Source organism: Myotis yumanensis, unplaced genomic scaffold, assembly GCF_028538775.1.
Source record: "Myotis yumanensis isolate MYYU_CA2020_CCGP unplaced genomic scaffold, mMyoYum1.0.hap1 SCAF_11, whole genome shotgun sequence".
NCBI lineage: Eukaryota > Metazoa > Chordata > Mammalia > Chiroptera > Vespertilionidae > Myotis > Myotis yumanensis.
This window is the reverse complement of record NW_027223762.1, coordinates 21,252,284-21,274,936: the sequence shown is the minus strand read 5'-3', so window position 1 is coordinate 21,274,936 and position 22,653 is coordinate 21,252,284. Positions and strand designations below refer to the sequence as shown.

At 37.9% G+C, this 22,653-nt stretch overlaps 1 protein-coding gene across 2 annotated transcripts in view; it reads right to left on the bottom strand.

Moving 5' to 3' along the window:
* EML4 (EMAP like 4) overlaps window positions 1-22,653 on the bottom strand; it is a 163,158-nt gene that overhangs the window by 69,136 nt on the left and 71,369 nt on the right. The window contains exons 3-7 of one of the 2 annotated variants that reach the window (XM_070429100.1): window positions 7,435-7,564; window positions 3,365-3,538; window positions 1,253-1,381; window positions 728-753; window positions 510-542 (exon numbers count right to left, since the gene is read on the bottom strand). In XM_070429100.1, the coding sequence (XP_070285201.1) occupies window positions 510-542; window positions 728-753; window positions 1,253-1,381; window positions 3,365-3,538; window positions 7,435-7,564 (492 nt within the window). The remainder of the gene's footprint in view (window positions 1-509; window positions 543-727; window positions 754-1,252; window positions 1,382-3,364; window positions 3,539-7,434; window positions 7,565-22,653) is intronic. The other variant, XM_070429099.1, reaches the window with a different exon arrangement.

The following is a 22,653-nucleotide window of genomic DNA, read 5'->3' as shown; positions in this document are numbered from 1 at the left end:
CTGGGTTTGATTCCAGTCAAGGGTACATGCCTGGGTTGCGGGCTTGATCCCCAGTAGGGGGCATGTGGGAGGCAGCCAATCAATGATTCTCTCTCATCATTGATATTTCTCTCTTTTCCTCTCCCTTCCTCTATGAAAGCAATAAAAACATTTAAAAAAAAATAAGTGATTATTTGCAATTAAGTTGGCAAGACAGGAAATTGAGTTAAAATTTATCAATCTTTTAAATGGCTTTTCTAAGTATAACTTTTGTTTTTAAAGAGAGAAATTCCCTTTAGTATTTTATACCTCTTTGTAATGATGTATTTATTTCTACTGTTGACCTTGAATCTTCAGAGCTCACAGAAATAAGATAGATTTTTAGAAAATTAGTTGAATTCATTAGTTCAAATTAGTTCAAATATGGTAATTTGAGGAAAGTCAGGTAGTATAAATAAATGAAAAGCCAAATTAAGAGATATAGAAAGAAATTAACTTAGAAGGTGACCAACTGCATAGCTTATTCTTACCTTGGCTGTTTTTTTCACGGGTTGACATTTTTGCTGATTGAGACAAAAATGATATCTTATAATAATTGGGCATTTTCTTAAATGACTATAATAATGCACTTCTCTTTAACTACTATGAGCTAATAAAGTACATTGCATGAAAATAGTCAGTATACTGATCAATTAGCAAAAATTTAACTGATATAGAAAAGCAAAGATTTTAAAAAAATAATTTTTACCTTGGTTGATGATGACATCTTTATGCCTACAAAAGAAATTCAAAGGCATTTATTTTATAATTTTATTTGGCTCACCATTATTACGAACCACCTGAAAAAACTGTAAAAGCTTCAATGCCTAGGCCAATGATGGTGAACCTTTTGAGCTCGGCATGTCAGCATTTTGAAAAACCCTAACTTAACTCTGGTGCCGTGTCACATATAGAAACTTTTTGATATTTGCAACCATAGTAAAACAAAGACTTATATTTTTGATATTTATTTTATATATTTAAATGCCATTTAACAAAGAAAAATCAACCAAAAAAATGAGTTCATGTGTCACCTCTGACACGCGTGTCATAGGTTTGCCATCACTGTCCTACTCACTCCTCTTTCCTTCTGGTAATCACCATGCTGATATCTGTGTCTATATTACAGGTTTCAAAAAAAAATAATTCAAACCAGGCACTTAATTGTACATGCAAACATGATGGTCACATATTTACTAATTTTCGGATATAACTGAGAAAGTATAATACTTACTTGTCTGTATTTTTTATAACTTTTGATATTAATTTTGATGTTGAAACTGCCTTCAATAATTTATTACGACTATCATCTGAATTTTCCCAGGAATTATGTGACTTCTCAGCTGTTGATGGTCGTTTTATGCTGGAAGAAACATATTAATTTCTTAGAGAAAAATTCTATAAATAGCAATGACATATAATTGACAGTTTATATAGAATATAAAAGCAGCAATTAACATTTCCTTAAAACTAATTCAGAAAAGAAAAGGAAGCATTAGTTGAAAGGTTCTGCCTGGATGAGTAAAGGAGTTAAGCAAGGCAATTACCAAATCTATTTTATAGTTTTCACTATTATTCAGAAGACTCATTAGAATAACTTTTACTTGATTTTTAAAAATCTGTACTTTTTTTGTTATTAATAGGAAAAATCTATTTGCTTAAATCTCCAAGTAGCACTATTTCTCATAATTGGTGGAACTGTGTGAATTTGTGAAAAACCCTGTAATATTTCCTAAGTTGTTAATAAAGCTGCTATTTCATTTTTTATGTCATTATATATGGGACACATGATAATTTCTAAATAAATTGTGGGACTAAAAGTAAAACTTTTGTTTATATCTTTTAGAGACAATTTTACCCATGACTAGAAATAAACACAATTTAACCTAAGAATGTTGTATTATCAACACCGATTCATTTATTTATAACTGAAAATTTTCTGACTTCTATATAAATTTTTGGCTGCATTGCTAACCATCCTATAACTCATCCAAGTCTTCAAGACTTCTCACAATAGTATACCAAAGAGCAATTTAGAATGGCAAGCACATTTCCAAGAGACCTTAATAAGCTGGAAAGAAGGCCTGGGACAAAGAAGACATCAGATCAAATCAGAACCTTTAAGAGATTGATTATAAAAATAAGTTACCTTTAACCACATACACTTCAAAAGTGTGTAACATTAATAAGCTATATCCAAGAAAAACTCCACATGAGACCAGGCAGAAAAATTTGCATGAGACACACAGACCAAGCATTTTTAAAAATGTTAAACATGCATCAATAAAGTGAAGGATTTTTTGTTTTCCCAAATTTCCCATTAGTGATTTAAGGCAAAATATTAAACTGATCAAGTAAACATATATTATAAATCTTTTAGAAATGGTTATTTATTTTACTAGAATCCTAGCCAGTTCTGAGAATGGTTTAATATTTTCCTAAGATTTCTAAGTGGAAGTATGCTGATAAAAAGAGGAGTGGGTAAAAGTGGGTTTATAGTTGTTGAGTATGCGAAACAGAGTTTACTCTAGTATTATTATTATTAATTATTGTATTATTTTCCACAAGAACACCTGTAAATCTACTTTTTCCCACCCCGTATAACTATACCTAATCATATAGCTAAAATCAGCATTTCTAAAGCAGGCATTATTTCATTAAGTTGGTCTAAATATTTGCTTATAAGGCAGCTGTAGCACTGAACTCCCAGCATGCAGGTTTAGATCCCCAATTTAGGCTTACACACATTGTTAGAATGTCTCTCCCTTCTCCCCCTCTCACAACTTTAAAATATTAATTATTACAGACACAGAGAGAAGCCCTCAAGCAAGCCTTTAGCATAGAAAAGACCAAGTGAAATGGATTCATTTCTCTACTCAAGCAAGAACTTATTCTCCTAAAACCGAGAGGCAGTGACAATAAAGAGCCATTTGTTGAGAGGGGCCCTTGAAAGCTAAAGGTTGTAATGATGCCAAAATACGAAGAGGATAATTACAAATGGCAATTTTCTATCCATGGCTATAAATTTATGCATAGTTATATAAATTTAAAATATTCTATAATTTTATTAGAAAATTAATGTCTTGGTTTTAGAGTAGGTTATTTCTGCTTTCCTTTCATCAAACTGTTCATAGCTTAGTTTCCCCCACCCCCCGTTTTAAATGAGAAATTTTTATCTTAAATTCTTCATTTTCCAATGTCTAAAGTATAGATTATAGCAATAAAGGAAAACAAAAGCCACTAGGCTTTCTCTTGGAATCCATGGATAGCCAACTTTTCCCCATGTCATAGAATTTAGGTATCATTACAACCATTCCCTAGCTCTGAACTCAGGGACAGTTAAAACCTTTTGGTGGGAGTAGAATTCTTGCTTTCTTGAGTTTGTCTGTGTATTTGGAGAGGCTGTGAAGAGGGCTGGGGAGAAGGTGATGCTCGAATTTGTGGACTTTGATCATTAGAATGAGATTCCTCTTTTTTTTCTCTCTGTCCTTGTGGTTTTTCTTTCTTTTTTTCTGTACCACTGTAAAATAAAGTATAACATGGAACAACACAAATTTAAACAAAACAAAAAAATTAAATGATGGGAAAAGTGATTATTATATAATTCAATCCTAAAACACATATGAATACAATTTACACTGCTTTCATTGGAATGAAGATGTTTCTTTGAAAATTCTGGACGCTACTATTAAAATCTTCAGTGAAAAATTTAAGAATAATAAGGTAATATATCTATTGCCCCTTTAGACCCAAAACCATCTTGGCAGATTTGGAAGGACAATAGAAGATCTCATTTCAGCTTAGCCAAATGAGAGCATTAGTGACACTTTCCATTACTTTTGTAACACATACTGACACCCAAAGCATGCTGACCATGGTTAGAAGATTATTCTCTAATTCCCATTTCTTCTGTATACTTCTGCTCCTGCCAGTTGAGTTTTAAATTTACCAAGAGTTCACTGTGCTTCCCCCTGAATCTGTTTACACCAGCTGTACTTATTTTAATTGTAATTAAATACAAAGAAAACTGACAAAATATACAAAGAAAAGAGAATTGTAATCTTTATGAACACTAAGTTAAATGCCCCAGAAAGACTCCATATAAATGAGTTACTAAAAAAATTGTTACATTTTATGTAGGTGAGACAACTATAAAAGTTTAAGGGGGAAAAATCATAGAGAAAGATACGGGTTCTAATTCATATTGTTTTGCAAGAGTTTTAAAATTTCTCACTGTTTTAAAAACTACAACTAAAAATTATAAAAAATAATTTATGGGTATATTTTATGCAAGATCATCAATAAGGCATCTAATCAGAGATGCATACTTAGAAAGGGGATGAGAGGCTCACTTAATTGACAAATGAATATATGTGAATACTAGAGGCCCGATGCATGAAAATTCATGCATTCGGTGGGGGGGGGGGGGGGGGGGGTCCCTCAGCCCAGCCTGCGCCCTATCACAGTCTGGGACCCCTCGGGGAATGTCCGCCTGCCAGCTTAGGCCCGCTTCCTGGGGATCAGGCCTAGGTTGGCAGTCAGGCATCCCTCTGGCAGCCCAGGAGCCCTCGGGGGATGTCCCACTGACAGCTTAGGCACTCCCCATAGGGAGTGGGCTTAAGCCACAGTCGGACATCCTTAGCGCTGCTGAGAAGGCCAGAGAGGCTCTGGCTGTGCTTGCAGCCCTCAGCCCGGCTTGTGGTTGAGTGGAGCTCCCCCTGTGGGGGCGCACTGACCACCAGGGGGCAGCTCCTACGTTGAGCATCTGCCCCCTGGTGGTCAGTGCTCGTCATAGCGACTGGCCAGTCTTTCCTGATCGTTCTGCCATCAGGGTCAATTTGCATATTACCCTTTTATTATATAAGATATTTTGTGTTAAATAAAAACATTTATGGCCCTAGCTGGTTTGGCTTAGTGGTTGGAGCGTTGTTTCACGGACTGAAGAGTGCTGGGTTTGGTTCCTGTCAAGGGCATGTACCTCAGTTGCAGGCTCTATTTCCACCCGGGTTGGGGTGTTTGTGGGAGGCAACCAATTGATGTGTCTCACAAGGATATTCTCTCTCTCTAAAAATAAAATAATCAATGGAGAAAATATTCTCAGGTGAGGATTAACCAAAACAAACATTTATGTATAAATTCTTGTGATTCAACACTTTGACTTTTATTTTTATTGTTGATAGTATTCACACTTTGACTCTTGATTAATGACACACCTGCCATTCCTGATCACATGATGTAAGAATCCTTACACTGCATAAACTACAAAGCAGATAGAATCAAGACTTGAATTCCAGAGTTGAAAAGGTAGAAAACTATCAACTGTTTAAACTTAATCAAACACATTTTGTAATTAGACTATATGGTGTATAAATCTACAAGGAAGTAGGTTTATAAACATTTTAAACAAATATGCATACTATATACAATTTATCACATTATAATAGTTTAAAATGTTAACGTATAATCTTGACAATGACATTTCTTAATCTGATTAAGTTCTGATACCTTCAGACTGGTCCTTAACTCTCTACTTCATGTTCAGTTTTTTGTGTGTGTTTTTTTAAAGTATGTGCTGACATATAATTTTACCTCAAAAATATCAGATTAACTTTGAAATTTATATCTGAGTTAGAAATTGCTTTTTTCTTGTTCTTCAAACTATCCTGAATGCACAAGCCACTACTCTTATGTGGGGTCCAGCACAACTTAAGAGATTTTCCTTTCGATTTATTAAAAACAAAATACAACCAACCCCCTGAATCATAAAGTAACAAACTCAGTTGGTCTTAGACTGCTGAGTCATTATCATGCATAATATTGATCATTGCACAGAACTATAGCTTGGTAAAAATCTAAACTATTACTGGATACAAGGAAGTTAATTAAAAACTGTATGAAAAATTTCCACTCTGCATTTGTCTTCTTATAATTTGTCATTTTCTTTTCTGAGAGTAGAGCACAGGTAATAAATTTTTGCATGCCTTGGAGGAGAAAGTCTAGATTCTGTAATGACAATGACTTCAAAGACTGAATTCTAGAAGGGGCTTTTAAAAGGCCTAAAGATCTTGTCATTTCTTCACCATTCCTGGTTAACATCTTTAAGTCCACACTGATGAATAATTCAGTCACTAGCATTAGTTTATCGAGGCAACCATTTTCTATCAGTACACTTTAAAATATTATTCTATTACTTAAGGTCCTCAATTATTCTTTGAAGAAAACAGCTCTAAGATCATGTAGTTGATCTCTTGTGGTCTCTCCAAACTCCATATGGAATAATTTGTTAGGAATTACACAAAAGCAATTCTGTTGAAACAAAAGATTAAATTAATTGATGAAAAGTAGAGAATATAAATCTGTAATCCACTGAAACTTTTATATTGCAGTATTTCCACTGTCTTCCATCCCCTGACACACATACATAATACACATACCATACAGTACTATATTTTAAACTAAGCCTTAATTTTGTAGTCATGGTTAAAGAATAAAAGTTATAATAGTGTTTAACGTCCCACTAATGTAGATATTTATCAAAGACTCTATTTCTCCTTTAAAAAGCTGCATTAGAAGATGACAAATACTGTATAATATCACTTTTATTGGAACCTAAAAAAAACAAAAATAAAGACTCAGATACAGAGAACAAACTGATGGTTGCTAGAGGGAAGGGAAGGGTTAGGTGAAAACAGTGAAGGTGAATAAGAGGTACAAACTTACAGTTCTAAAATAAGTCACAGGAATGTAATGTACAGCATAGGAAATATCGTCATTAATATCTTAATAACTTTGTATGGTCACAGATATTTACTAGATTTATTGTGGTGATCACATCATGGGGTACATAAAAATGCTGAATCAGTATGTTGTACACCTGAAATTGTATGCCCACTACTTTATAAACTAGAGGCCTGATGCATGAAATTCGTGCAAAGGGCTCGGCCACCGCCTGCCACCTGCCTGCCTCTGCCCCCACCACCGTGGCTTCGTCCAGAAGGATGTCCAGTCTAATTAGCATATTACGCTTTTATTATTATAGATAGGCAAGCATGTTATATCAAATGTATCACTTTCTATGGAAAATTCACTTATGTAATTACATTAAACATAGTGATGCTTAACTCATCAACAAATGCTTGTTAAAAAGAAACCAAAAAAAAAAACAACAACCCCAGAAAATGCAAATGTTTTTTTAAATCTACAACTAAAATCTGCCTCACACAACTCAATAGGTATGATGATTATAAACTGAGTGAGTACAGGCTGAGATGTCTCTATGTTCAAAGGACATACTTCGATTTCATAAGCTCTACTTCACATTTGTTTCAGAAGTGGACTGTTATCACATTCGACCATTTTACAATGTTTTTCTCTTTCTCTTTCACACACACACACACACCCCTTACAAATGGATACCTTTTAGCAGCAGATGAAAAAGTGTCTTTTCTGGCAACTGAGACAGAGCTGGTATGACTTGGTTTTCTGTTTGTACCACTCCCATTGGTTATACAGGACATGGAAATAGCTTCTCGAATGCCTGTTTGACCTAAAGGTGATTAAGAAAAAAATTTTCACTAAATTTAAAAATATTTCTCAAAGATTGGAGTTTAAAAAATTAAAACATTAGTGTTTGGAACTAGTAAGCACATTGTTCTCCCTGGTATACAGCATACAATAGTCTTGTCTCAAGAGTTAATCTCATCAGAATAAATTTATAGGGAAGCCATGCTAAATTGCTAAATTGCAGCTAGATCATTCGTTACCTAAATGGTTTGCTTGCCACACATAGCAGCTTTAAAGTACATGATTTTAGGTTGTGCTTCAAATTAAACCACAAATTCCCCACATGTCACTAATTTTCAGAAATAGCTCAGGTTCTGTTGAAATTTAATTAGAAATACTAAATGTTAAATCTCAGCATGTTATTTCATATTAATAAATTATAAGTATACAAAGTAACCTCTGCTTTTTAAATTTACACAGTAGAAGGACTGGAATAAATATGTGATGCCTATGCTGGTGTGGCCAGAAGACTCAAAGTCACAGATAAAACAGCCACATACACTTCAGGGGTAAGTTTATTTAAAGGTTTGGGAATAGAGAAGTTTTGAATTATTGGACTCAGTTTTCTCACATGCACACAAGAAAATCTAACTTTTAAATTTGGCCAATCTCACATTTGTTTGCTTCTCTTCATAAAAGCACAGAGTAAAACACTTTTATGTATAGCACTCTAAAGCAGCGGTCACCAGCCTTTCGGACCTCACAGACCATCAGTGGTCCGCAGACCACCGGTTGGCGACCGCTGCTCTAAAGTGTCCCATATATGATGGTATAACACTGCATTTTTACATGAATAAGTAGATAGGCACACCTGCATCATAAGCATCTAAAATGTTTCCTTAATATACAGATTCCTAGACCCTACCTCAGACCAAATGACTCAGAAGAGAGGAAAGGGGAGACCTACTGTATTTTATTTTTTGAAATATCCTAGTAAATGTTTCACAAATTATAAGGTACAACCCTTCCAATTTATGCTAATATCATTGGTCATCAGCTCTAGCGCTAGTCTGTGAAACAGGAGACTGATGTATTACAATATTTAAATTTTTTAAATTTATTTTTTTATCCTCAGCTGAGAATATGTTTTTTGATTTTAAGAGAGACAGGAGAGAGAAACAAACATTGATCAGTTGCCTTCTGCATGCACCCCAACTAGGACTCGAACCCATGACCTTTTGGTGTACAGGATGATGCTGCAAACAACCAAGCCATCTGGCCAGGGTTGTACTACAGCTTAAAAAAAAAAATTGTGGTAAATACTCATAATGTAAAATTTGCAACTTTAACCATTTATAAAGGTACAATTCAGTAGCAATCAGTGTATTTACAATGTTGTGCAACCGTCACTATTTTTCAATTCAAGAACATTTCATCACCTCCAACAGAAACTCTTTACTATTATGCAGTCCCTACTTCCCCTCCCCCCAGCCCTTGTCAACCATTAACCTGCATTATCTCTATAGATTTGCCTATTCCAAATATTTCATATACAAAGAATCATACTACGCATGCTCTTTTTGTGTCCAGCTTCTTTCACTTAGCACCATGCTTTCAAGGTTCCTCCATGTGGCAGCATGTATGAGCACTTCATTCTTTTTTATGGCTGAATAATATGCCATTGTATAAATATACCACATTTTGTTTATTCATCCATCCGTCATAGATATCTGGTTGTTTCCACCTTTTGGTTATTTTGACTAGTGTTGCCATAAACATTTGTGTACAAGTTTTCATGTGAACATCTCATCATTTATTTAGGTATATAACTAGGAGAATTGCTGGTTCACATGGTAATTTTATGTTTAATTTACTGAGAAACCCCAACAAACACAGCAGTTGTACCATTTTACTATCCACCAGCAATGTAGGAGGGTTCCAATTTTACCACATCCTTGCCAACACTTATTTTCAGTTTTTTAAAAAACTTATAGCCTTCTCTGTGATTATTAAGTGCTATCTCACTATGATTTTGATTTACATTTCCCTAATGAGGATGAAAATCTTTTGTTAGCCAATTTGTATATCCTCTTTGGAGAAATATCTATTGAAATCCTTTGGCCATTTTTTCAATAGAACTATATGATGTAAATTGTTATCTTTCTTCTTTTTTCTTAGTAATTTTAGAGGTAAAAGTTTGTCAAGTTTGTTCATCTTTTTTTCAAGCTTTGGTTTCATTAACTCTATTATTTTCCTATATTCTACTTCATTTATCTCTAATCTTTATTATTCCCTTCCCTCTGCTGGTTTTAGATTTGATTTTTTGTTTTTCTATTTCCTTATAGTTAAAGTTAGTTACTGATTTGAGATTTTTTTTTTAAAACATAGGCATTTACAACTATAAATTTTCCTGAGCACTGCTTTTCCTATATTTTTTGAAATGTAAATTAGTTTTTTTTAGATTTTTTGTTATACACACACAATAAAACATTAAACACTATGTAAAGCCATATTTAGTCTGCAGTCCACTTTCCATGCTTTCTTTCAAAGTCCCAAACCTCATCTCAAAAAAGATCACTCACACTCATTAAGACAGCTATTATTAAAAACAAAACCATACACACACACAAATAACAAGTCTTGGGAAGTATTTAGAGAAATTAGAATCCTTGTATATTTTTGGCAGGAATTTAAAATGGTGCAGGTGCTGTGGAAAACAGTATTGGCCACTTTTCAAAAATTATACATGGAATTACCATATAATCTAGCAATTCTACATCTGGGTATATATACCCAAAAGAATTGAAAGCAGGGAGTTGTCTGGGTTGGGTATCTTGGTTGGAGCGTCATCCCAATGCACCAAGGTTGTGGGGTTCTATCCCTGGGTTGGGGCACATATAGAAATCAACGAATGAGACAACAAATTGATATTTCTCTCTCTTTCTGAAAATCAATTTTTAAAAAAGCAGGAGTCAAGCAAATATTCGTACACCCATGTTCATAGCTACAGTATTCACAATACGCAAAAGGTAGAAGCCACCCAAATGTCCACTGAATGGATATCCAATTGTTATATATACATACAATGCATATTATTCAGCGTAAAAAACAAATGACGTTGTGAAACATACTATCACATGGATGGACCTTGAAGATGTTATTCTAAGTCAGAGGTGGGGAATCTTTTTTTTGCCAAGGGCCATTTGGATTTTTATAATATTCTCAGGCCATACAAAATTATCAATTTAAAATTAGCCTGCTGTATATGGTTAAACATTTAATTAACTCTCACCCCTAATGCCTTGGCAGGGCCAGACCAAATTATTTCACGGGCCTTAGACGGCCCTCGGGCCGGATGTTCCCCACCAGTGTCCTAAGTGAAATAAGAGAGACACAAAAGAACAAATATTGTATGATTTCAATTATACTAAGTATTTAGAGTAGTGAAATTCACAGAAATAGAACGGTGGTTGTTAAGGATTGAGAGGGTATGGATGGAACAAACGTGGAGTTATTGTTTAATGGGTACAGAGTTTCAGTTTGGGAAGAGGGAAGAGTTCTGAATATGCATGGATGGTTGCACAACAATATGAATGTATTTAATGCCACTGAACTGTACACATAAAAATAGCTAAAGTGGTAAGTTTCATGTTATGTATATTTTATCACAATAAAAATATTCAAGCCGAAACCGGTTTGGCTCGGTGGATAGAGCGTCGGCCTGCGGACTGAAAGGTCCCAGGTTCGATTCCGGTCAAGGGCATGTACCTGGGTTGCGGGCACATCCCCAGTGGGAGATGTGCAGGATGCAGCTGATCGATGTTTCTCTCCCATCGATGTTTCTGACTATCTATCTCTCTCCCTTCCTCTCTGTAAAAAATCAATAAAATATATTTAAAAAAAAAAAAAAAAAAAAAAAAAATATTCAATACACCACCAATGTTTCTAAGTCCTATAGTTTACTCTTCAATTCTTCAAATGCTTTCAAGGTAGCTGTAGAATTATCATTCATCTTTACATGATTAGATGGCAATGTATGTTTCAGAGTTTTGATCAGTTTCAGGGGCTCTCTATTCACATCCTAAATATTTACTCCTAAAAGGCCATCTTCTAATGTCCATTTCAAAGCCTATATATAATGGCTTCCAACTACTGAGCCAGTTATAAAGTTTATTCCATAAAGTAGTAACAATAAAAAGTGGAAATGTTTGTGTAATTATTTCAATATTTTATTACTTTATGTAAAATGAATGAAAAAACTGAAAAATGAAGGTGCTGATGTGAATGAAAAAGGTCTCAAAAACATAATATATGATTGAAAATTTTCTAGTACTATGTTAAAAAGAACAAATCTTTGGCCTAAACTGAATGCTCACTGGATTTGTTAACTGTATAGTCACTAGTGAAAGAAAACAAAATTTTTAAAAAGTAAAAAACCTGAAGAAATTTTGGAGCCATACCAAAGACTGAAGTACAAATGATAATTTTACTATATTTTTAATATCTTTATCAGAATCTCCCTCTCACACATATATACATGATGTAAGCATTTCAGAGATGAATTATGTATGAATATTTTATTTTGGAATATCTCACTGAAAGCAACAGTGAGATAGGGCCATGGACCAATAGTTATTTCTGAATTTCTTGTGTTAAATTATGTCTAATCCTCTCTGATAAAAAATACATAAGGAGACTGGTATAGAACTACAACAATTAAGGCTTGGCTAGAACAAGACTGCGCACAGAGACCACAAGGGGGTGCACCAAGAAAGCATATAAGATGTGGAGACAAAAAAACATGACAGAAATGGAAGATATGGAGCTAAGAATCGCAATTTTGAGGGCTTGCCATAAATTTGTGCAGAGCCTCACGAAAACTAATGAGACCCTCGATGCTACGATAAAGAAATTAGAAAGTAAGCATACACGGACTGAAATAAAGAATATTATACCCAATAGCAGACCAGAGGAGCACAAGAATCAAACCAAAGATTCGACAAAAAACACCCAATTGGAAAAGCAAAATGAAAAAAGAATCCGAAAGTGTGAAGATAGTATAAGGAGCCTCTGGGACAGCTTTAAGCGGTCTAATATCAGAATTATTGGAGTGCCAGAAGATGAGAGACAGCAAGATATTGAAAACCTATTTCAAGAAATAATGGCAGAAAACTTCCCCCACCTGGAGAAAGAAATGGACTTACAGGTCCAAGAAGCGCAGAGAACCCCAAACAAAAGGAATCCAAAGAGGACCACACCAAGACACATCATCATTAAAATGCCAAGAGCAAAAGACAAAGAGAAAATCTTAAAAGCAGCAAGAGAAAGAGGCTCAATTACCTACAAGGGAATACCCATACGACTGTCAGCTGATTTCTCAACAGAAACTTTGCAGGCCAGAAGGGAATGGCAAGAAATATTCAAAGTGCTGAATACCAAGAACCTACAACCAAGATTACTTTATCCAGCAAAGCTATCATTCAGAATTGAAGGTCAGATAAAGAGCTTCACAGATAAGGAAAAACTAAAGGAGTTCATCACCACCAAACCAGCATTATATGAAATGCTGAAAGGTATCCTTTAAGAAGAGGAAGAAGAAGAAAAAGGTAAAGATACAAATTATGAACAACAAATATGCATCTATCAACAAATGAATCTAAGAATCAAGTGAATAAATAACCTGATGTACAGAATGAACTGGTGACTATAATGAATCAGGGACATAGAAAGGGAATGGACTGACTATTCTTGGGGGAAAAGGGGTGTGGGAGATGCGGGAAGTGACTGGACAAAAATCATGCACCTATGGATGAACTCAGCGGGTGGGGAGTGAGGGTGGAGGGTGGGGTGGGAGCTGGAAGGAGGGGAGTTATGGGGGGAAAAAAGAGGAACAAATGTAATAATCTGAACAATAAAGATTTAAAAAAAAAATCTACTGGTATAAATACAGATGTAACAAGACAATAAACACAGAACTTGGCTAGAGAACCTGGCTTGGCTGCTGATCAACTGAAAAAAAAAAAAAAAATACATAAGGAAGTTTCTTCATGTTCTTTTACCTCAAGAAGAAAGAAGAGCTTGTATTTCATACACATTAAGTTAACAATTATTTCCAACAGAAAAACATTATACTACCAAAGTATAAATGGAATAATCTCTTCAATTTCAAAATAATCTGATTAGGGCCACAATTTGCATGAGGACTATTAAGTACTCTGTAACTCGTTTAGAATTTAACGTGTAGGTATTTTATTCACTAAACACCAACAAATTACAGGCACTGTTCAAAATATATATACATAATTCTGTATATATGTGTAATTCATAAATATATAATATAATCTCTGCGTTTCACATGTAATGGAATTGTTTCAGTTGCATTTTCTACATTCTCTTGAATATCACTTAAAAAAAAACTACCATTCTTTTACCAATGTCTCAATGGCATATCTACTTCAACTTAGTGTTTCTGAAATTACTAACCTAAATTGACATTTTATGTTGATACTGATGTGACTATTTATTCCTTTCTCAGCAATTACACTATGGTGAAATTTTAGTTACTGATTATGAAATATACTCTTCTGAATATTAATATATTTATAAGATTGAGTCACCCTATAATCCTTAACTGAATATTACTTAAAATATTACTGTGCAGAAAAAAATAAAAAACTGACCACTAAAACTTCACAGAAATCTTCTAACCCTGTTCAAATTACTTCATCCTGTAAGAACTACTGTTAAGTTTATAATGAAAGGAAAACAAAGGAGCTTATTCTGACATTATTAGAAGCAAAACCCTGTTTTCGACTTTTTGTAAAATGTAAATATATATGCCATTAGAGCTGAAGTGTCTGCGCACCCATCTCTGAGCACATATCCACAACTTCCTCTCTCCTAGAAGTTACCATTTAGTTTAGGTATTTCTGATTTGCAGTAATAAAACAACCAAACATAAGAGAATAACTTTCTGAATACCGCTTAGCTACAGTAAGCAAACTGTTATAGCCATTGAAGAGGAAGACTCTGAAAAAATGGTTAGAAGAAAAAAAGAATAGTTGGTGAAACTAGGTTTTTAAAAAAATATATATTTTATTGATTTTTTACAGAGAGGAAGGGAGAGGGATAGAGTTAGAAACATCGATGAGAGAGAAACATCGATCAGCTGCCTCCTGCACACCTCCCACTGGGGATGTGCCCGAAACCAAGGTACATGCCCCTGACCGGAATCAAACCTGGGACCTTTCAGTCCGCAGGCCGACGCTCTATCCACTGAGCCAAACCAGTTAGGGCAGAAACTAGTTTTTTTTTTTTTTTTTAAGAGGCAGGTAGGAGGTGGGCCTAGGCAGTCCTAAGGTACAAAGGTGGGTTAGGATGATATGAACATTGATTAGTTGCATCACTTTACAAGTAAATTGCATCTAATTACTTGCCATTCAAGTTATAAACCAACTAGAGGCCTGGTACACGAATTCGTGCACCAGTGGGGTCCCTCGGCCTGGCCTGTGGGATCAGGCCAAAACCGGCTTTCCGACATCCCTCAAGGGGTCTCAGATTGTGAAAGGGCACAGGCCATGCCGAGGGACCCCACCGGTACACAATCAGGGCCGGGAAGCAACGAGGGAGGTTGGCCAGCCGAGGAGGAACTGCGGGAGGGCTCCAGGGCTCGTCGGGCCCTTCTCGCTCAGTCCTGATCGGCCAAATCCCAGAAGCAAGCTAACCTACCAGTCAGAGCGTCTGCCCCCAGGTGGTCAGTGCACGTCACAGCAACTGGTTGACTGGTCGACTGTCTGCCCCCTGGTGGTCAGTGTACGTTACAGTGAGCGTTTGAGTGGCCTTAGCATATCATTAGCATATTATGCTTTGATTGGTTGAATGGACGACTGGACACTTAGCATATTAGGCTTTTATTATATAGGATTGTTTCTGATTCTCTCTCTGATATTCCCAAATTTGGTGGTTCCTGTTCCTCGATCTCCATCTTTCCAATTGGCACAAGCTGGCTCACCTTCATTCAGAACCCTTGCCTTGCTCTTCTAGCCACCTGTCAAATTTATCTTTCTGCGACACTGACCTGATCATATGTACTCCCTTCAACCTTTGATAAAAGTGGGAAAAACAGAAACCTACATTATTATGGTAAAATTGTGGGTCACTTTTTCTTTTTAAAACTCCTTCAATGTTGTTAAATTACCTGATTAATATTAAAAATCTGACTATTTTAAAAATTAAATCGAGCATGCTTGGTAATTCCTGTAGAACCTTTACATCTTTGTTGTATTTCTGTTTATCTTCTTTGTTGAAGATCAGTCTTGCCTCATACTGTCAAGACAGACCCCAACTATCTATTATATAAATATACCACCATGTCTTTATTCATTTACCTTTTGACATTTAGGTTGTTTCCAGTTTTGTACTATTGTAAATAATGCTACAATGAACTAAGTGTATAAGTCTAAGTCTTTATATTGATACTAGAGGCCCGGTGCACAAAAATTTGTGCACTCGGGGGTGGGGGGTGGGGGGTGGGGGGGTGGGGAGAGGGGGTCCCTCAGCCCATCCTGTGCCCTCTCACAGTTTGGGACCCCTCAGGAGATAATGACCTGCTGGCTTAGGCCTGCTCCCAGGTGGCAGAGGGCAGGCCCAATCCCTAGGTGCAGCCCCTGGTCAGGCTCAGAGCAGGGCCGATTGGGGAGTTGGGGCGCTGCCCCCTGTCATGCACAGAGCAGGGCGGAGCGGGAGGTTGCGATGCCACCCCTAGTCACGCTCAGGTTACAGCCGATTGGGGGGTTGGGGCACCGCCCCCTGTCACACTCAAGGCAGGGTCGATAGGGAAGTTGCAGTGCCACCCCCTGTCACGCACAGAGCAGGGCCCATCAGGGGGGTTGGGGCTCCGTACCCTGTCACACACAGAGCAGGGCCGATCAGGGGGTTGAGGGGCTCCCCCCTGTCACGCACAGAGCAGGGCCGATCAGGAGGTTGAGGAGCTCCCCCCTGTCACGCACAGAGCAGGCCAATCAGGGGGTTGAGGAGCTCCCCCCTGTCACTCACAGAGTAGGGCCAATAGGGGAGTTGGGGCACCGCCCCCTGTCACACACAGAGCAGGGCGGATCAGGGGGTTGGGGCGCTGCCCCCTGTCATGCACAGAGCAGGGCCCATCAGGGGGGTTGAGGCTCCGTACCCTGTCACGCACAGAGCAGGGTCGATCAGGGGACTGGGGAGCTCCCCCGTCACGCACAGAGCAGGGCCAATCAGGGGGTTGGGGAGCTCCCCCCTGTCAGGCACAGAGCAGGGCCCATCAGGGGGTTGAGGAGCTCCCCCCTGTCACGCACAGAGGAGGGCCAATAGGGGAGTTAGGGCACCGCCCCGTCACACACAGAGCAGGGCGGATCAGGGGGTTGGGGCACGGCCCTCTATCACCCACAGAGCAGGGCCGACCAGGGGGTTGGGGCGCCGCCTCCTGTCACACAGAGTCGCAGGGCCATCAGGGGGTTTGGGCGCTGCCCCCTGTCATGCTGATCCCGGTGCTGGGAGGCATGTTACCCTTTTACTATGTAGAATAGAGGCCTGGTGCATGGGTGGGGGCTGGCTGGTTTGCCCTGAAGGGTGTCCTGGATCAGGGTGGGGTCCCCATTGGGGTGTCTGGCCAGTCTGGCTGAGGGGCTGAGGGCCGTTTTCAGACTGGCGGGTGACTGAAGCTCCCAACCGCTCCTTTTTTTCTTTTTTTTTTTCTTTTTATTCTGGGCCAGCTTTAGCTCTGAGGCCTCGGCTGCTGAAAGCAGGTTTCTGGCCTTTGTTTACCTTCTGTATTTGATACAATGTTGCGGTTCAGCTGGCTGAAGCCTGGCTGACTAAAGCAGGTTTCTGGGGTTTTGTTTAGCTTCTATATTTGCAACATAGTTGCTTAGAGTTGCAGCTGAGAGGCCGACAAGTCAGGCAGGGAACGCTGGAGTCCTCCATCACTGAAGCAAGCAAGCCTCCTGTTAGCTTTAAGCTGCCTGGCTGCCGGCCGCCATCTTGGCTGGCAGGTAATTTGCATATCTCCCTGATTAGCCAATGGGAAGGGTAGCGGCCGTATGGCTAATTACCATGTTTCTCTTTTATTAGATAGGATATGCTTTCATTCTTAAAGGTAAATAACCTGGGTTGTATAGTAGGTGAATTTTTAACTTAAGAAACTGCCAGGTTTTCTTCCAAAGAGGCAGTAGCATTTTACATTCCGAATGTTGTTCCAGCATTCGATCTATTTGCATATTAGGATTTTAGAAACTGCACTGAGTTTCTAATTGCTCCACATCCTTGAATATACTTGGAATGACCAATCTTGTTACTTTTAGCTATCCTGGTGAGCATGTAGTGGTATCTCACTATGTTTTTAATTGGCATTTCTTTAATGTCTAAAGGTGTTAAATATTTTTTTCATGGGGAATATTAAGTCCTCTGTAACTCATTTAGAATTTAACCTGAGGGTGTTCTATTCACTTATTTGATACTAGGGGCCCATTGCATGAATTCACGCATCTTGAAAGGAACTGTGGGCCGAGAGGCTGTGGTGAGCACAGGGGCAGGTCTCGGCCCATCCTCAGTGCCCCCGCTCAGACCCTCCTGCTGCAGCCCGCCCCCTGCCGCTGCTGCTCCCAGGAGCTGATAGCACCGCCCCATCAATGGGTGCGAGTGGTGGCTGCCAGCCCCAATCGCCCCTCAGGAGCATGGTGAGGTAGAGAAGGCCTCAGGGACGATCGGGGCCTGCAGCTGCCACTTGCACCCACTGACAGTGCAGAGCAATTGGAGCCAGCAGCAGGTGCAAGCGCCAGCAGGACCGTGGCACGCAGGAGCAAAGAATTTTCAGTAACTACCAGAGGCTCGCCCCAATGACAGCAACTGGTGCCCCATCTTGGTCTGGCGCCCCCGCTCAACTGCTTCACCATCCCGCTGCAGCCTACACCCACCATGTTCTGTGCTCTGCCAGCTGCTGCCGATGCCCGCCATGTTCCGCGTGCACCCCCTGGTGGTCAGCGCACATCATAGCGACTGGCTGTTTGGTTGTTTGGTTGTTCCAGCATTCGGTCTATTTGCATATTAGGGTTTTATATATAGAGATCATATATCGTCTTTGGTAATGTGTCTGTTCAAATCTTTTCTCTATTTTTAAAATGGGCTGTCTTCCTAATTATTGAGTTGTAAGAGTTGTTCATATATTCTAGATCAGTGGTTCTCAACCTTGGCTGCACATTAGAATCCCCTGGGAATCTTTTTAAAATCCTGATTTCTGGGCCTCATCCTCTGGAAATTCTGTTTCTTTGTTATGGGGTGGGGCCACAACATTAGTAACAAAGAAACAGAATTTCTGGAGGATGAGGCCCAGAAATCAGGATTTTAAAGATTTCCAGGTGATTCTAATGTGCAGCCAAGGTTGAGAACCACTGTTCTAGATAAAAAATTTTTGACAAATACATGTTTTGCACATATTTTCTCCTGTTCTGTAGCTTATTTTCAAAACAGTTTTGAAAGAATAAGGTTTTTTAATTTTGATGAAGTTCAATTAATTGACTGTTCTGTTATTATTTGTACTCATGTCCTATTTAAGCATTTTGGCCAAACACAAGATCTCACAAATTTTCTCCTATATTTTTTGTAATAGTGTTATTGGTTTTAACCCTTACAATGCAGTCTATGGCCCATTTTGACCTAATTTTTGTTCCTAGCCTTGTGAGATAAGAGTCAAGGTAGATTTGTCTTTGAGCTTATGACCAAAATCTTGAATTCAATTTTTCCTCCCTATCCTTTCTTGCATCAACACTTTTGCATTTGCTCCTCTATTTTAGAAAGTTCTTCACCTGGAAGGTTCATTCTCATCTTTTAAATTTCAACTCAATATCACTTCCTCAAAGAAGGCTTCTTTGATCCCCTTATCTAAAGTGCCTCTCTAGTTTACTCTCTCACTACCCCCTTTACTTCCTTCACAGTCCTTATCATCATTTATAATGATTCTTAACTCTACCTGGAAACCTTAGTTCCTTGATGATTCTTGTATATATTTCCCCATGCTTAGCACTGTGCTTGGTACACATACAAAGCACTTAGTATCTAAATGACTGAATGCATCTTCACCACTACTGCCTCAAATTTCCCTTCTGGATTGTGTTCATCAGTTTATTTCTATATTCCCTTTTTGCAGTATTATCTTGCTCTTAAGGTATTCTCTACACTATGCCAGAATGATGTTTCTAAAACATGCTGTATGTCTTTAAATTTAATATATCATCAATTGTAATATGCACCATTATCTTGAATACCACTAGAAAGAAGTGTTGCCTATGAGAACTATAAGATACAATCAATTGTAAGATGCATTACAATTTCAGAAATGTTAAAATGCAAGAAATATAGGTCTTAGAATTAATAGATTACTGTAAATCTACCTGCTACTCCGCAGATTAAAATCCTTAAAGTTTAATGGCTCTCAGTGCCCTCAGGATAAAAACTAAATTCCTTAGCAAGGGATAAGAAAACCTTTCACTATGGGTTCTACCTACCAGTCTAGGCTCATTTCTTGACACTCCCAATCTTATACCTTATGCTTCAGTTTATTTTGAACTCCTAAACTAAGTACTTTTACTGCTCTGTGCCTAAATTAACATGTATTCATCACGCACCTACACATCAAATATTTACTCAGGGTCTATTATGATCCTAGCCTTGTGTTTATAAAAGAATACCTGGCATCAAGGAATTTGAAATCTTGCAAAAGAATCACACTGGCAATGAAAACGTAGTAAGTACAGTAACAGAGTATTGTGAAAGTACAAAGAAAAGACACATAATTCTGTATGAATGATTACAGACACAGAGCTCAAGAAAGGCTTAGAAGAAATGCAGAACAAAGTCTTAAAGAATAAGAGGTAGCCAGGTAACATGGAGGTATAATAAGATACTCAGATCTTATTCCAGTATGTATAAAGGAACAGAAAGAATGTAACTGTGAAGTGGGGTGTGCATGTGTGTGTAGCATGAGCAGGGGTGGGAGTAGACAAAAAAAAGCTCTTTAATGTGGTGAGAATGTGAAATAAGAGAGGGCAGAGTTCAAATAGGAAGGGTGAGTCCAGATGGGAGAGGTAAACAGGAGTTAGATGATAAAGACTTTATCTATAGAGGATAGAGACTATTAAAGGGTTTTAAACTGGGGGGGTGGGAGGGGAGGGACTTAGGTCAATTTACATTTTAGAGAAAATGATCTAGAGCAGTGGTTCTCAACCTTCCTAATGCCGTGACCCTTTAATAAAGTTCTTCATGTTGTGGTGACCCCCAATCATAAAATTATTTTCGTTGCTACTTCATAACTGTAATTTTGCTACTGTTATGAATCGTAATGTAAATATCTGATATGCAGGATGTATTTTCATTGTTACAAATTGAACATAATTAAAGCATAGTGATTAATCATAAAAACAATATGTAATTATATATGTGTTTTCCGATGGTCTTAGGCGACCCCTGTGAAAGGGTCGTTTGACCCCCAAAGGGGTCGAAACCCACAGGTTGAGAACCGCTGATCTAGAGGCTATAAGCAGAGCAGATTTCAGGACAATGGTCTAAGCATGAGATCATGGAGACCTGAAACAAGCGCTAAGTAGCAAGAATGGAAAGGAGGAAGTAGTTTTATGGAATGTTAAGTCAGTTTGGGGACATGAATTCTGAGGGACATACAAGCAGAACACTCTAGTACAGCTGTCGCCAACCTTTCGGACCTCACGGACCACCAGTTGGTGACTGCTGGGGTAGAAAGAGAATTCTGAAGTACTCAATTCAGATAACAATATGTAAACTGGCACCAATTTAAGACCATGAAGGTAGACGAGTACTAATGCTACCTCCTGCAAGAAACCTTCAACTCCAGTTTGAGTTAGGTATTTATCCTAGGTGCTCCCACAGCACCCTAAATTTACCTTTTTAATACTAATTATCATATTAATATTGTATTTATTGACATACCTGTTTTCTCACTTTATCTGAAGCCTTTTAGGGGCAAATACAAAGTCTTATTTCTTTAATCTCCAGCACCTAAAACAGTGCCTAGTACACTGAAAAGATGTAGGAAACAGAAAACTGTCCATACAGTTAATGGTGTGGAGTAATATTAATCATCAAGCACATGCAATTTGCTAGGTATTGTCCTAAATAATTTATAATTGTTATATCCTTTAATCTTCACCATAATCCTAAAAGGGATTTCCTATTATCATCCCAATTTTGCTGATGAATAAACTGAAGCTTAGAGAGATTATTAAGGTGCTCAAGGTTATTATAATAGGCAGTGGAAACAAGATTTGAGTCCAGGCAGAAGAAAGGTAGGTAAATAAGTAGAAAGGAATAATTCTACCCAGGAGAGAGTGACATTTTGAGCTGTACCAGGATAACAGAAAGCAATTCATCAGAGGGAGTAGAGAGAAAGAAAATATCTAAGCAGATAATAGTACTAGATATCAAGGTCCCCCAGATACTTATGTAAAGAGCAAGAAACGACCAGAAGATTCTCATGGCCACTTTCAACCCTACAGCTTAATCTGAGATAACTCTCAGTGCTGGGAATCCTTAGTATTTGAATAAAAGAGTGATTGACTGCCTAAGGTTAAGTACAGCACATGCAGAAAACAAAAAGGATCTGTGAGTGAATGCTTGTTTTTCAACAGAGAAGTCTAAAGTGTATTCTTTGAAATTTAGAATATTAGAAATTTAACTGTAATGCCTCATTAGGTGTATATATGCCATTTGCATATATATGCATCCTTCTCCTCCAGTGCTTGGGCATTATAAAGGTCATAACCCTCTCAAAGGCTAGCTGACAAGACTAGAATCAACAGTGGCCTCTAGTACCCAAAGGTACAGTAGTTCTATTTCTGAGCAGCAACCCAGCTGAAATAAGAGAAATTTAGCTAAAAGCTATAAACCAAGGTTTCAACCACAGTGGAAACCATCATAATCCCAGGGTTGAAAGCCAATGATAATTTTTATTCTTTATATTATTTTACCATGACGTGACATGAATAGTTTATATTCCTTGATGACAGTCCTAAGCAGATGACCTTTGATACCTTAGCCCAGTGGTTGGCAAACTGCGGCTCGCGAGCC